At 36.0% G+C, this 16,414-nt stretch overlaps 1 protein-coding gene across 2 annotated transcripts in view; it reads right to left on the bottom strand.

Moving 5' to 3' along the window:
* Window positions 1-16,414, bottom strand: part of NEBL (nebulette) — a 588,942-nt gene that overhangs the window by 121,655 nt on the left and 450,873 nt on the right. Inside the window, exons 6-9 of one of the 2 annotated variants that reach the window (XM_006887051.1) lie at window positions 14,473-14,574; window positions 13,179-13,280; window positions 4,304-4,417; window positions 2,075-2,179 (exon numbers count right to left, since the gene is read on the bottom strand). The exons of the other annotated variant lie outside the window; for it this stretch is intronic. Of the exons in view, the coding sequence (XP_006887113.1) occupies window positions 2,075-2,179; window positions 4,304-4,417; window positions 13,179-13,280; window positions 14,473-14,574 (423 nt within the window). The remainder of the gene's footprint in view (window positions 1-2,074; window positions 2,180-4,303; window positions 4,418-13,178; window positions 13,281-14,472; window positions 14,575-16,414) is intronic. 2 annotated transcript variants of the gene reach the window in all.

A 16,414-nucleotide genomic window follows, 5' to 3' on the forward strand; every position in this document is an offset into this window, starting at 1 on the left:
TCCCTAGGAAATTTAAATAAAAATTTGCAGCAGTCAAAGACAAACATCATGGCAAAGAACAACAGTGAAGGGCAAATGTCACCGCAGTGAGCAAAATTAGATGCCAAAGGCTGGACATGAAGAAACAGGGGCTCAGGAAGTAGAATGATATCCATTTTCATAAGCATGCGTAGGAGCCTGGGAGAAAAACATGACATTGAAACGGAAGGAAGAGATGTGTACAGAGGTGTAACGATAAACACTGAAATGGCAGCACAACATGATTTAAGTGTCCTAGAACTGAGTGCTAATTCTGGACCTGTCAATAACCCTCTAACCTTCATTCTCTGCTCAACAGACTGGAAAGAAAGGCTGGCCACTGTCAGCCAATAAATAAACAAGCCCTGTGAGTATGAATTATTTACATGCATAATACAGTTCAAGAAGAATGGTGATGGCGGTGATGGAGAAAGGAGGATTACAGAATAATGAACACAAGTTTCAATATATCAAAGCCAAGTATGGTCATTTCTCAAACTGAACTAAAGCTGTGTCTCATTATTCAGCAGTTTGGAACCAAGCTTTGCTACTGATTTTTAACTCGATGACTGTGGGTGGCTCTATAAAAGACAAGCACAGGGAGTTCCCAATTTACAATGCATTCAAGTTACAATGAACCTCAATCTGAACAGCAGCATTATTTTGTTTCAGTATCTTTAGGAATATGTTCTACGTACTGATGTTGCTGTTTTGTAGGTGTTCATTCACTGATGTGCAGAGGCTTGACTTATAAAGACATTAGTAAAAATGGGCAATAGTTAAAAAAAACTTGTAAAATGACATATTTCACTTACATCAGGGCTGGAGACCACATGTATGGTAAAATCTGTGAGAACTGGAGCCTCTGGAACTGCCCTGTTATTGCAGCTCTCACAGGTTTTCCACCTTTGACGGTGTTCATCCTTATCACGTTTCTATCAATCTCTAGTAGGGGTAACTTTGAGAGTTTTCCTTCAGTAACAGCTTTCCACTTTATACAGGTTCCAGCTTTCACAAATTCCACTCAATTTTTACAAATAATACTTTTGTGTCTAACATCTGATCCAAATCAGATGTTCAGTAATGGATGATTGAGTAGGTGATTGTTCAAAACAGGCATGGGAATTAATTTGAGGTTAATCTGAGTTAAAACCTTAAGAATGGTGTTCTGAGGTAGATAAAACAGGACCACAGCTGACCATTCTCTCAATGCAACGGTGTCAGAACTAACTCAGCTGACCCTCCATCGGGCTTCCCAGGCAGTAAACTGCTCAGGAAGACATTGCTTATCTTTCTCCCAGGTAGTTAATGGTAGATTCAGATCCCCTTACCAGGGAAGCATTGCCTTGAGCTTTGGAGCTCAATTTCTTACAGACTACACCACAAACACTCCCTGCAGGTGGCCAGAAGTCATCACCTGTGACAGGTAATGAAGTCAGGATTCAGAAGCACCTTGTAATTAAAAAATGAATCAGGAGGTGAAGTTCAGGCAGACTGACTAGGGCAGCATACACAAATATTTCTGTCACAACAAAGAAATCTCCCTCTGCTCCTGCTTGTATTGACCGAGAATGTGGTAACCATGCAAGACTAAAGGCATTAGTACCAGAGTCTTATAACTACTTTTTCAACTTATTTTTTAGGAACAGAAATGTATTTAGGTTAAGATTTGTAATTTACTGACAGCATACTGAATATCAGACACAATGCTCAGACTTGCATAAAATAGAAGAGGCTCTGTCTGAAGAGGCTAATTTTCAAGGGACTTAAATGAATCTAAAAATGATGAAGAATAAAGAAGAAAAGGCTAGCACAAACACAAGCCTAGTTGTTCAACAAAAAGTTTTTATTCAAACGACACGAGAAAGCTAGCAAAAGGTTCTGCGTAAAGCATCAGCATTGGTGTGATTTATGCAAGCAGATCACTACTTTTAAACACAGGGGCCAGTAAGGGAGTAGCTTGAGCGTATTACATAAGAGCTAAGTGAAAGCATAAGTATAGTAGTGGAGTTCGCTCCATGAAGTCACATCTACAGTTTACACACAGCCTACTTACACCACTGAGCATTTTGGTGGTTTTCAAAGCATGTTCTAAAAACAACAAATTGGGGACATCTGAAACTGGATCGTGCAAATTTTTAACGTCTTTTTTGTACTTCACCTATGAAAGGAACATGAAATAAAAGGCCATCTTGGAGGGGAAAAGTACTATGCTTTTTGCTTTACTGCCGTTGTCATTTTAGCTCACCGTAAATATTGTTATTCAGTGGCAAACTGACAGGTGAATTTCCTAATAGCCACTAGATGGTGCTCATTTACTACAGAATGATTATTATTTTTTTTTATGTTTTTATACCCAAGAAGATAGAGAATTCCTCTTTCAAAATTAGAAAGACGTGAATAAAACCAAGTAACTGAACTGATTTTTATATTCTTATTACATATTTAGAAAGAATGATATTGACACAACCAATCAGATTCCTGTTTTTCAAAAATCAAGAAAATGCCATTATTCTCTAGAAGGCAGTGTTTCAGTTACTTTGTAATGATTAAGATGTTTGGAGGATTTCTTGTTGCAATACAAATCTTTTTTTCCTCGCCAATTATATTGGAAATATCAGTAATAGCAATAATAAAATACTAATTACTTCAAACATTCCAACTATGTGTTAAGCACTTTTCTAAGTACTTAACGTATTAAGTACTTAATTTCCATAACCACGGTAGAATGCAGTTTAACTAGCCAGTTTTACAGATGAAGAGATGGAGAAAAATGTACATCAAGTGGTAAAAGAGGGTTCAAATCCAAGCTCAAGGAATCAGATTCTATATGTTTCCAACACAGGTTGTGTTGGAATATTTCATTTCCTGTTGCCCACATTTTTACAAAAATTAAGTCAGGAAAATACCTAGAATGGCACTTCTAGCTGTCCTAGAAGACAGAAGCAACCATTTCCATTTCTGGAGAGAAAAATCAGGTTGTTGATTCAACACAAGAAACAATGCTTCCTAACAAGGTATTAACAAAAATAAGACAAAGGAGCTGAGGAGTTTAGATGATTTTACAAAGTAACAGTTGGATACTAATAAATTGTAGTACTTTCAAAAGTACAATATATAGCTTTTTCCATTTTTTAAAATTTTTACTTATACAGCCTTTAATTATGGCAAAGTGACCACTTTTCCCCACGTCTTGTAAGCTTGATTATCATAAAATACATAATTTGAAGTATATGATAGTATTTACATGGAGAATAAAAAAAAAATTGCAACCCATTACAAATATAATTTTTAACATTTATTTATTATAAACTACTATATACCAATTGTACTTTGCAATTAACCCATTTTCATGGAAATGATTACATGAATTAACCACTGTCCTAGCCATTAATTTACAATAATACTCTATAATCTCTTTCTGTGTTTGACTAAATTTACTTTTATTAGCATATTACTTATACTTAATAACTAGTTAGCAACCAGTACTATTATTAATAGTGGGAGAGCTCTGGTGACAGTAGAAAGTAGTTGTGCTGCCAACCCTAAAGCAGGTTGTTCAAATCCACCAGCTGCTTTTCAGGGGGGAACAAAAGGGCAATCTTCTCCATTCCAATTTACAGTTTCTGAAACTGTAGATCAGCTATGAGTTTGAGTATGACAATGAGCTTGAGTATGACAATGAGCTTGAGTTTGACCATTAATTAAATATATATATATTTCTCACACATGGAGGAAATGTCCGCTTTAAACTACAAATTATTTGGAAGCTACACAGTTTTGATTAAAATCTGTTGCTTTCAAGTCAATTCCAACTCACAATGATTTTACAAGACAGGGAAGAGCTGGACAATAGGGATTCTAAGGCTGTAAATCTTTTAAGGAAGCAAAATGCCACCTCTTTCTCCCTCAGAGCTACTGATGGATTCAAATTGTCAACCTTCTGGTTAGCTTATTGTTCAAAGGCATCAAGTCAGAATCAACTCATAGCTGACCCGCCAGTGGGTTTTAAGAGGCTAAAAATTGCAGAGAAGAAGCCCATCTTTCTTCTGAGGAGCTGGTGGTGGTCTCAAACTATGCACCTTCTGATTGGTAGTTGAATTCTTTACCACTAAGTCATCAGCTCACTTTTTGATTAACAGCAAAGTATTAACCACTGCACCAACTGGCTTCCTTTAAGTCTTGATTTATCAGTAATTACAGAGTGTTCAACCTGAGAAAGCATGAATCAAAAGAAACAAATAATTTCCCCCAACTACAGGTCATAAAGCACAAAACAACTTACGTCACTGGCTAGCATGGTGGCAAGCTGGCTCTGTCTAAACGCAGCAGTTTCCAGGGGGTTGTAATGATGCTTCTTGTCCTTCATGTCATTATCAAATTTCTCTTTGTATTTAATCTGTCATCCAAAAAAGGATCCACTTAATAGCACATTTACCTTTTAAACTTTAAAAGCAACACATGTGAACTTTAATTCAACCAAATAAAAGCTACTTTAAAAGTGAAATGCCAACAAAGTTTAAATGCTTGGTATTTTTTCCCTTATAGAGCTTAACAGAGTATGGTAGTTTAATTAAAAAAAAAAAAAAAGCAAAACCCAATGAAACAACAACCCCTTGAACATTGATCATCAATGCAATTAGGCATGAACCCAAATCCCATTAAAAAGAATTACACAAGAACGTATCAAGATTTTTAAGTGCATTCCTGTAATCTATGATCAACTGGAAATTGAGCTTACAAATCTCTTCAAGTCTACCACATTAAGAAAGGCGCTCCTAAACAAAAAACTCTGAATAGGAATTTTCCTTAAAAAATTACTCCGAAAGAAGGAAAGAGGTGGGATTCCCAACAATTTTTACCCCTTTATCCTTCTCCCCACCTCATAGTTGTACAAAAGCCACTCTTAGCTGATCTGCACTGAGTTTCCAAGCCTGTAAACTGCAGTCAAGGAGGAGACAGCCTGTCTTTCTCCTTTGCTGGTGGCTTCAAACTGCCACAGAAGTGGCACCTTTGGGTTAACAGCAGAACTTCCTAGGGACTAGTCCACCACTGAGATGGAAATTAGAAACAAAAATAAAAGAATATGATAAACAATAGAAAGTAAAATAATATATCTGTATGCTTAGTAGTAACCACAGGAACTCATTCATTGAAGAAATGTTCATATAGCTTCATGGGCTTTTTTAAAAAAAAAGTGTCTTAAAAAATACAGCAATGGGCTCAAGTGTATCAAAGATTGTGAGGAAGGCACAGGATAGGAAAGGATTTGTGTCTGTTGTTCAGAGGGTCACTATGAGACATACTTGACTCAAGGACACCTAATAACAACAAAGAAGTTTCAATAGTGTAGTTCTTAGTGTCTCAATGGTAACCAAAAAGCTGTGTTTCTTCAGTGGCTCCAATCCACCAACTTCTTTGAGGTAGAAAGGTTGGAAGTCTCAACCTGTTAAGATGTAGAGCCTCAGAAAGCCCAGGGAAAGTCACTATGAGTCAGTGGGTTTGAGGTTTCTAAAGTGTCAGGTGAAGTATCTTGCTAGTGTAGAAGGTTAATACTTGGCTGTTGACTGAAGGACTGATCGCGGGGGGGGGGGGAGCCTGCTGGTACCCTTAAAAATGTAAACCAAAAGTCCAGTCATTGACATACCTTACACCCAGCTCTACTCTGGAACATATGGGCTCGTGATGAGTTAAAACTGATTTGACAGCAATGTTACATTTAAGTGTCAGGTACTGTGCTGAAGGGTTTGGTATTGAAGAAATTAAGGAAGTGAATTATATAACTGTCTTCAAATATTGGCAGAACAAAATCTACCAGGAAAATAGTATTTGCACTGTTCCAGAAGGTAGATTATAAATTCATGGACAAAAGTTAGTCAACAAGATTTCTGCTGAGGATTAGGAAAATTTCTCAACAGCCAAGTCGTCCAGCAGTAGAAGTCTGACATTTAAACCTGTTCTTTCTACCTCTTTCTGATTGTTACCTGAGCAGTTCCTTCAGTCTACTTACTAGCTAAAACTTAACTTACTCTAGATAATCTTCTCTCAACTCCCAAACTAGATTGTTTACTGCTGAGATATTTTTAAAGCACCTCCAGTTAATTCTATCACACTTACCACACAAAACTGGTATAACTATTTTAAAAACTGTTGCATTGGTCTTCTCTCTCAAATTATAAGCAGTGTAAAGGCAGGACCCTGGTCTGACCCGTCTTCCCTTGAAAACCTAACCATGGAATGATGTGCAATGCATGGTTCCATTATTATTTTGTTTGAATGGCTAAATGAATGAATCAAAAAGAAATGCTTTCACTTATAGCCAGGACTCAATACTTCCATGTTGTTTTCAAATTCTATAATTGTGTTGCAATAGATTTTGATAAAAATTTCTTTTTCAAAACAATTTCTGCCACTTTTTAGATAGCTCTGGTAGCTTAGTGTTATAAAATTCCACTCCCAACCCAAAGACAAGCATTTCAAATCCACTAGCTGGTAGAAAGATGTGAAATCACCTTCTGTGCGGTTACACCCTTCTCTTAGTAAAAAAATACCATCTTACTGTCTTTGAACAAAATACTAGCTAAAGATTCAGAGAGAGTTTGTTGGGTATCGTGCTTTCTACTGGGTATATAAAATACCAAATCCACTTCCATGAAGTCAATTCTTACTCGCAGAGACCTTTCATCAAGTTTCCAAGGCTGTTAAATCTTAACAGGAACAGAAAACCTTCTATTTCTCCCACAGAGCAGCTGGTAGCTTTGAACTTCTGACCTTTTAGTTAGCAGATCTCTTTAAAGTGTTAAAAAGTACAGTAGTCTGGGGTACTAATTCTCCTCAGCGACTCAGGTGCACCTGATCTAAACCATGGGCCAAGCATTTCATATACATACAAAAGCTACATAATTAATGAGGAAGACTGAAGAAACATCAATCCGTTTAAATTATCTCTGCTGAATAACTGAGTAACTTATGGACTTCTAGGAAAACAATCTGGAAGATTTTTAGAAAACTTCTAGACAGTATACTCCTTGGAACCAAGGATAGCAAGACTTCACCTCATGCATTTTGGGCACATTACCAGGAGAAACCAGTTCCTGCAGAAAGTTGTCATGCTTGATAAAGAGACAGGGGAAAAGGCCATGATCCTTGGGTTGAAATGGCACAGTTGCTGCCACAATGAGCAACAATAGGCACAATGGTGCAGGACTGAACAACTTCTGTTGTCAGGGTCACTGCGGGTCAAAACAGACTTGACACACCAAATAGCAACAACAGTGTGTGTGTGTGTGTGTGTGTCTGTCTGTGTGTGTGTGTGTCTGTGTAGTGGCAGCTAGTTGATAAGTAGTTGTGCTGTCAACCCACAGGCCCATGGGTAGAACCCACCATTTGTTCCACAGAAGAAAGATGGATAATCTCCTTCCATGTGATTTACTGTCTCTGAAGACCAGCTGGAATGTCAACCATGAATTCGTTCCAACTTGGTAACACATAACAAAAAAAAAAATTATGTATGTTGTTGTGTACCACAGAGTTGGGACTGACCCATATCCCACCCTCCAGTGGGTTTTCAGAGGCAGTTATCTGTACGGGAGGAGACTGCCCATCTTTCTTCTGTGGAGCAACTGGTGGATTCAAATCAGTGCCTTTGGGTGAGCAGTGTAACTATTCACCACTATACCACCAGAGCTCCCTCCAGAGTATTAGCGTATTCACACACACATACAGGTATGCAGATATGTGCTGGAGGCTAATGTCTGGGATTCTACAGAGACTATAAACCCCTGCAATAAACCCTGACCATATGGATCTTGCAGTGTGGAAAGAGGTATCTGAGTTACACAAATATCTGACTATAATTTATGTTAACAAATGTAAAGAAAAAGAACAAAGGTAAAAGGGGGGAAGGAGAAAGGATTTAAATTAGCAATTCGGGGACATGACATTTAAGCTGATACTTGGGAATGAGGAGGCTGGCAGAGGAGTGCTTGCCAGGAAGGGAGGATGGGAGAGTCTCCAAACCTATTAATACTCCTTACACTTCAAGGACAGTGTTTACTATTAAATTTTCACAGCAACTGAAATATACTATTTTACATTTTAAAAGCCACTTTAACAATAGATTAGATGCAAGTTTAGAAAAAATATTAATCATTATAAATAAACTGGTTTCCTTCAGTATTATAAAACTAAGCCAGGAATTCTACTAATCATTAATACAGATATAATTCCAAATAATATGATAATATTGGAACACATTAACTACTCTAAGAAGAAGCTTTTAAGCAGTTGTCTTCAATTGTTACTGTACTTATGCTTGGGATATTATTAAATACACCAATGTTTTTATTACATCTCAATATGTGATTTTTTTACTGTTGCTTTTGTTACTTTTTTAGATTTCCTAACCATAATTTTATATAACTCCTAGATTTTAATATAGGAAATCTGCTGCTATGAGAACAAAGATATCATGAGATTTAACACAGCAGAGTGTTTGCTTTACCTGCACGACCACAGAGCTCCGATTACAGGGAAAATGTAAGCATCCCCTGTGTTCTCGCTCTTCCGCCGCCTCTCCTTCCCATCTGCCACGGCTGCCTTGATAACCATCATCTGGCCACCATCTTCCCTCTTCCATTCTCTCATAAAATCCTGCTCTACATTCTTTGCATCCTGCCCCAATATTCTTGCTTAACTGCAGTCTTTTTCTATTTTTTTAACTGCAATCTTAAATCACTTTCCTTCTATATTTATTTTCCCATACTTATAATCTGTCAGTGGTTTAGGAGGCAGAAACGTGATCTTCAAGATCATCAATGAAAATGAAATAAAAGCACCCACACAGTCTGAACTGATTGCTAGTTAACCAGCCACAAATCCACTGTCAACAAGCCAATTGTGAGAACTGCCCCCCCTGTGTTTCCAAAGCCATAAATCCTTACAGATACAAATTGTCTCAATTTTCTCCTAAAGAGTGGCTGGCGGGCTCGAACCACTGATCTTTTAGTTTACAACTGAATGTCTTAGCCACAGCACCAGTAGGTTCCTTGGTTTCTAGTTTGTACACTTGTAAAGGCAACTGAAACATACTGTGTTTATTCAAGAAGCCCTATACAGTCATCTGACCAGTTTTCTTGTTTTCTGATGAGTTTTATACACTGTGAGTTTAGGAAAGATGGCATTAATTTTTTTTTTAAAATTTAAAGACTTCACATAACTTGCAAATTAACAATCTGCTTGAGCAGCTGATAGTTTGGTCAACAAATAATTTGAGATTGAAAATCAAAACTCATGTAGGATTTTGGTGACTGAATTTGAAATGGGGGTGGGGGGAAAGAAGATAAAAGCAAAGTCAAATACCAGAACTTTAATAACTCTACAATAGGCCTGTGAGAATGAATCTAAGGGCCAGTATTAGTGCCTGTTTCTTTCTGTGCATGAATGGATCTTAATTAAACATAGACTAGGACATTTTTACATATGTATACAGTTCATAGACATCAGTCAGATTCCTTTTGCTGTCCAGCAATCACCACCCACCTTTCCTAAAGCTCTCCATCCCAGCAGTAGAACCTTAGTGTAGTGCAGTGCTGAGAATTCTTGCTTAGTAACCAAAAGTTCTGCAATCTGAACTCAACAGTCACTCTGGAAGCATAAAAGGGTCATTTGCTCCCATAACAGCTTGTTGTTGTTATGTACTGTGGAGTCACAACAAACCCTCCAGTGGGTTTTCAGGGTCAGTGAATCACACAGGAGGAGACTGTTCATCTTTCGTTCACTGCCCATGGAGCAACTAGTGGACTTGAGTCACGAGCCTTTGGGTTCTCAGATCATTGCCTTACCACCTGGCCACCTAGCGCTCCCTCTCATAAAGTGTACAGCCTTGGAAAGCCCACAGGACAGTTCTAATTTGTCTTTACCGTGTCATTGTGCATCAGAATTGACTGAAAGGCAGTGGATTTTCCTTTTTCTTTTTGGTGTCATGGCCCAAAAGCAACAGGGACATCTTTTCTCTTTCCTTTCATCCTCAGTAACACAACACACAAACTTTGGTTTTTATATTATAGCAATTTAAATATTTCATTTAAGTAGGTCAAATAAATTTGTTGTTTTATAACTGACATATTATACTCAATATGTATTAATTCACATCTATCAGGGCTTCATTTCTCATAATGGCAGGGTAATATGTATCACGTTTTACATATTCATTCACCCGTTGATGAACATTTAGGTTAGCTACACCTTTTGCTATTGTGAACAGTGTTGAATACAGCTGTGCAAGTAACCATTTGCATTCCTGATTTCAAGTCTTTCAGGTATACATCTAGGAATGGAAAGGCAGGGTAACCTGGTAATTCTATGTTGAACTTCCAAAGAGCTTTTTTCCCACAGCAGCTATATCATTTTACATTCCCACCTGCAATGGATAAGGGTTCCTACTATTTCTTTTATAGAACACATTGTTCCTACTGTGCTCTAGAAATAATGGCCCATGGTCAAAATCAATACAACACTGACCTATTTATTGTCACAAGCACATAAACTCCTCCCAAGTTCCTGTTTATGTTTATGACCCATTTCCCCTGGCACAGAGACTCTGCCCTCTGACCTCTCTCTTGTTTCACACATTCCTATTCTTTACTCAGGGTCTTTCCCCCAAGCAGGTATTTCTCTTTCTTTAAATCCAAGCTCAACTCCACTTTCTACACAAAATATTTCTAATGAGACTATCTTTCTGTTTTCTTTCTCTTTCCACACTAACAGGTCACAGACTGTTCCTTAGCTTTTACTTTATGTCCATTTCCCTTTCACAAGTGGATTTGAGTATCATTATGTATTTTGTATGTTGGAAGGATGGACAGACAGCACAGGAGAGGAAGTCCACTGATGAGATGGATTGATACAGTGAGTGGGGCAATGGGGACTAGTGTGTCAGAATTAGTGAGACTGGCTCAGGACAGGGAAGGGTTCAGAGAGGCTATACATAGGGTCTCTATATATCACAGGTGACTCAGTGGTACACAGCAACAATAACATACTATGACAGTTTTGAAAGCAAGACAGGCAACTATGTCCTAAATTACATGCCTCCAGAAACTATGAACTTTGATAAATGTCGATAGTTGTAGAGGGGCTTCAGGCCTTTTGTTCATAGGGTCACTATGAGTCCTGCTCAACTTGAAGGCAATCAACAACAACAGCTATTTAGATTGGTTCTTCTGTGAATCATCTACTCATCTCATTTGCCCGTTCAACTTTAAAAAACAACTTGCCTCCGGAAACTCTATGAACTTTGATAAATGTCAACCGTTGTAGAGGGTCTTCAAACCTTTTGTTCATATGGTCACCATGAGTTGTACTCGACTTAAGTCAATCAACAACAGTCATTAAAAAACCTCAAATACCCCTTAGTCATATTATTAAAACATTCACATCTTACCTACTGTACACACTTTCTAAATGAGGTCATTGCATTTTGTTTTTACATTAAACTAAAAACTACTCTAAGTTCTTCTCTTTTCCATGTAGACTTTAAATTTTCTATTTTCTAAAATATTTAATTTTGGTTAAATGTTTTAAAGCCTGTTTGTACTCAAATTGATAATACATGACATTAATGAACTTAAAATTAACTTTAAGAAAAACGAAAAATTTCCTGAAGTAAGACGCCCTTACAATAGTATGCCTTGTCATTTGTTTAAATCTCTTTCTATGGTCTTCAGTAAGTTGTCGTGGTTTCCACCATTTACATCAGAAGCAATTCAAATACTTCTGCAACTTGAGAAATGGTTATTCTCCCAGATGAAAACCCTATCAGTACCAATAAATGTGTAATATACAGGTGTGCTATGTGTATGTATGTGTGTATTCATCAGTATATAAAAGAGTACTGGATAGAGAATATTATTGGATCTCCTTTTTACTGACTTTATAAATGTTATCTTTTTTCATTCAAAGAGTTTTACTTTCTATATGGCCAAATTCATCCAAGTATTCTTTTTCAGCATCCTGTTAAGAAATTTTTTTTTTGGTTTTTTGCATTTGGTGTTTTGAGTATGAGAGTGTGTAAAGTGTGTTTAAGGAAAACTATGATGTTCTTGTGTAATATGGATAGTTCTTGGATTTTCTAAAAATTCATTTATTGTTTAGATTCAAGTTTTTAATCCACCTGGAATTCATTTATAAAAATATATTTACATAAATATGGTTTAAGATTTGGGTTGAATTTTCTTTTTAACCCTGATAGATGGCCAGTTATGTCAGCACCATTTATTAAGTAATCTAACCTTTTCTCAATGATTTGAAGCAACACTTTCATCATATATTAAATTCTTAACCAAAATAGAATCTATCTCAGGATTCTCTGTTCTATATTACTGATCATTTAATCTCTCCCTATAACAATTCCATATTGATTTAATTTCAGTGGCTTTACATTATGTTATGCTAAGTTCCCCTTCACTTGTCTTCATTTTCAGACTTTTAAAGGCTATTTTTAGGCATTTCCTATCCATTCAAACTCTAAGATCATCTTATCCATACTTTAAAAAACTCTTTTGGCTTCTAATTAAAATTGCATGGCATTAATATATTAATTTGCAATAATTGAGATGTTTATGGCCTGGATATCTTCAATTAAAAACATAGCAAATTTTTTTACATTTTTTTCAGAGCTTATTTTACGTTGCTGATGATATTTTAAGGTTTTCTTCACTGACATTCTCCCAATTTCATTTTGTGATTAAATTATATTCCATGTGAAACTCAGAAGAACAGATTCTTTTATATCTATGTTTCAAATGATACAAGTGTTTATGAGCACATATCTATGCATGTGAAAACCAGATTACAGAGACATAATTATTTGGTAGCACTATTTGTGAATACTTCAAGTACTGGGAAATGTAACAATACGGTTAAACTCACTGGAAAGTTTAAGATTTAAGACTAAAGAGAAGGGATCTTTATTTTACACTCAAACTATTTCCCCTTCACTGAAATTTAGAACTATAGCAATCCTGTCTGAAATGTTTTTTCAAAATAGTATTTTTTATTTATATAATTGAAGATATTATCTAAAATGAAGTATTTCCCTAAGCTTCTAGAATCAGACTTTCTGAATAAAGTCATTGTGGCATTACCAACTATAACCTTACTTGACTAGAAAGTTTAGATGCTTCCACAGCATGTTCAAAGTCTGGTCTTCCAATAACAGCAGGCTCCTTATTCATTTCTCCTTGTCCTTTTTTGTATTCTGCCTAAAATGAATTTTTAAAAAGAATGTTAAATATTTCTATTTTCCAATAAAAACTTACAATGGCATGAGCTAAAATAAAGCACAATATGCTTTCAAACTTTAAAAAAGTATTCCTTACAACTCAATAAATACCAAAAAAATAGTGTGGTTATTTGAAATAATGAAACATTTATATTAAAGTATTTCCAGTCTTGAACTGATGCATCTAGTTATCATTCTCTTATTACCACTGAAGGGAAATAGAAACATTTTCTGGATAATTGAGACTTGACATTCTACATACAAGTAACTTCTTTTTTACATTTTCTTCTATTGGTTTGCTTACAAAGTTCATATACATTGTATTTCACAGTATTCTTCATTCACATTGTGTGGCATATAATCATTCTCATATATTATGCTTTATAAAATTAATCACCATTGGACCTTACCAATATATATCTTTGTTTATCCTGAAGAGTAAGCATGTTTGGTTAATTGATAATAACCATATTTGATTCAGTAAAATAATATTTTTAAAAATGAGCTTCGCTCATAGAATTCAAACGTCTAGTATAAATGAATTGTTCCTTTTTAGCCAGGGATTTAGATATATGTTGTTGTTGGTACCACCACTGAGTTGATTTAAATACTAGTAACTTCATGTGATAGAGTAGGAATGTCTAAAAGAGTTTTCTAGGCTGCATTCTTTAGGAGACCAGATTGCCAGCCTGTCCCCCGTTCAGTTAGAGAGCAAACATTTAACTACTGTCATACAAAGGCTCCTTTATGTTTAGGTTATGTAGCACTAACAGACAAGGGTGTCTTAGAGAAGATAAGATCAAGCCATGACTTAAGGAAATGTACAAGATTGTGGGCAAAAGAAAATTGGCAATATTAATAGCAACAGGTAGAAATAATAAAGTTCTCTGCAATAGGGTGAGGTGAGAGGTAAAACAAGGTCACATACCTCTGATAGCCTTGACTAGGCTCTTATACCTGACTTATACTTCTTTCTCTAAAGGTGTAACACCAACTACGGCCAAGTCAAGGGTGGGCAGTTTCTACATGTATAAAGGACATACTCACATAGAGAATTCACAGGAATAAAAAAGAGGTGTTATTTGTTCAGATCACCTAACCACACTAATTAAAATAACCACACAACAAAAGCCCCACTATAAGCTTTGCAAATATTAAGAAAGATAAATTACATTGCTGACGATCTTGGATATCTGGGTTGCCATCTTGATATCTGGTCTGTCAAACTCCGCACTGTATGTGTGGGTGTCTTGCACATCTTTTCGATAAGAAATCTGGTCAAAGAGACAATTGTCAAGAAAGAAATTAGTAATTTTTAATAGTTAGAAACCTTAAGGCTTAAAAAGGTTTTATCCTTAACATGATCTTTTATATACAGTATGTTAGATAATGTAAACTGTTACTACACCTAAGAGTTACCAGCAGTATTATATTTAAAATTATATCAAACCAAGACTTAAGTACATAACCAATATTAAAAGCTTTTACAAAAACCACTTTCAGAGGTTTGTCTTTTTTGCATAAGTGTGTATATGTGTATATCACAGAAAGAGTATCTTCAACAAGGTCTGCAACTTTGTCTTTACACAGTCTCAAACCCCAGTAATCCAGGTTAAATCCTATTACACAAATACAGAAAATTCCCAAGAAACATGATACATTATAAAACCCATTCAATCTTACACTTCCCCTTCTTCTGACTAAACTCTTCAAAGGTCCACATGCAGGAGACCTGGTCATAGTACTTAAAGTTTTATCATCTAATAAATAACATTGCAAAGACTTTATTCACTCAACTGTACTAAGGAACATTTTTCCTCTGAACACGTTAGGTTTAATTGAAACAAAGTGTGGAATACAGTGATTCAAAGAGAAAAGTAGATACAAAGTGTGCTATGTGTTCTTTAGATTACAGTGAATATTTAGATTAATTTGAAAGGCAAATGAGACAAGAAACAGAAGCAAACTGTTATATGGTTTAATAGTAAATCTATTTCTCTGTTTTATTCACGTCTCTATTGATTGATATTATTCATCAGCTAAATAATATTTAGCTACTTTCTATATTTTAATCGCATGATCACCAAGAGCTTGGTCAACATATCCATCATATTAGATTCTATCAAAATTATAAGTGTGTGGAAATAGTCATTTAAAAAACCTGGCTTTATAGTATGATGACTATAATTAATGAACAATAACAACAACAAAATTCCCAACAACAATACTGATATGAAATTGATTCCAAGTGGCTGTGCAGAATGAAGGTAGCATAGTGGAGTGGACTAGCGGCAAGGGACTGAATAACAATAAAAGGATGGAATTAATGGAAACCCAAAGTCTCTGTAAACTTTCATTAAAATCAATTAAATAAAAACAACAGCAACATTTCCTTGGGCGGAGTCTTTATGGAGGTAGAGTGCCACATCTGTCTCCTGCAGAATGGCAGGGGAGACTCAGAGGTTGACCCTTTGGTGAGCAGTCCAGAGCTTAACCACTGTGCCACCAGGGCTCCTTCAGTGTTTATGCATGTGGAAATCTTAAATTAGCAACTCTCCTATTACATATATTTGCCGCACGATAACCAAAAATCCTGGGCTTGCCCCCCAAAAAGCATAGAAAGGCAGATCATAGAAAAGTATGACTGCACATCTGTACAAAATACACTTTTCTAAATGTTGATGCAACTTTTCTACAGTAGTCTCTTCTGGGATTATTTATTAATGACTCCTATTTTTTAGTTCCATTCCAGACTTGCTGCAACAAAGTTTCTGTGAATAAGGTCGAAGAATCTACATTCTAATGAACCCTTCAGTTGACTTCTATACACTGTTCTAAGTAAGATTCATAGATCTTGTTATTTTTCTTCTAATCTTCCAGTTATTTCTTACTTCTTTCAAAAATACTATGAAATATGCAAGAAACATCCCTAAGTTCCCTGTTCATATAGACTCTAACTCATAGTGACTCTATGGACAGCAGATCAAACCCTGCTTTCTCTTTTGTCCAATCCTCACAATCTGGATCGTAGCTCAAACCTATTGTTTAAGTCACCATGTCAGTCTATCTCACTGAGGATCTTCCTCTCTTTCATTGAACCTCTCCTTTCCCCAG

This window comes from Elephantulus edwardii, unplaced genomic scaffold (assembly GCF_000299155.1).
Source record: "Elephantulus edwardii isolate Elephantulus edwardi_28Jun2011 unplaced genomic scaffold, EleEdw1.0 scaffold00054, whole genome shotgun sequence".
Taxonomy (NCBI): Eukaryota; Metazoa; Chordata; class Mammalia; order Macroscelidea; family Macroscelididae; genus Elephantulus; species Elephantulus edwardii.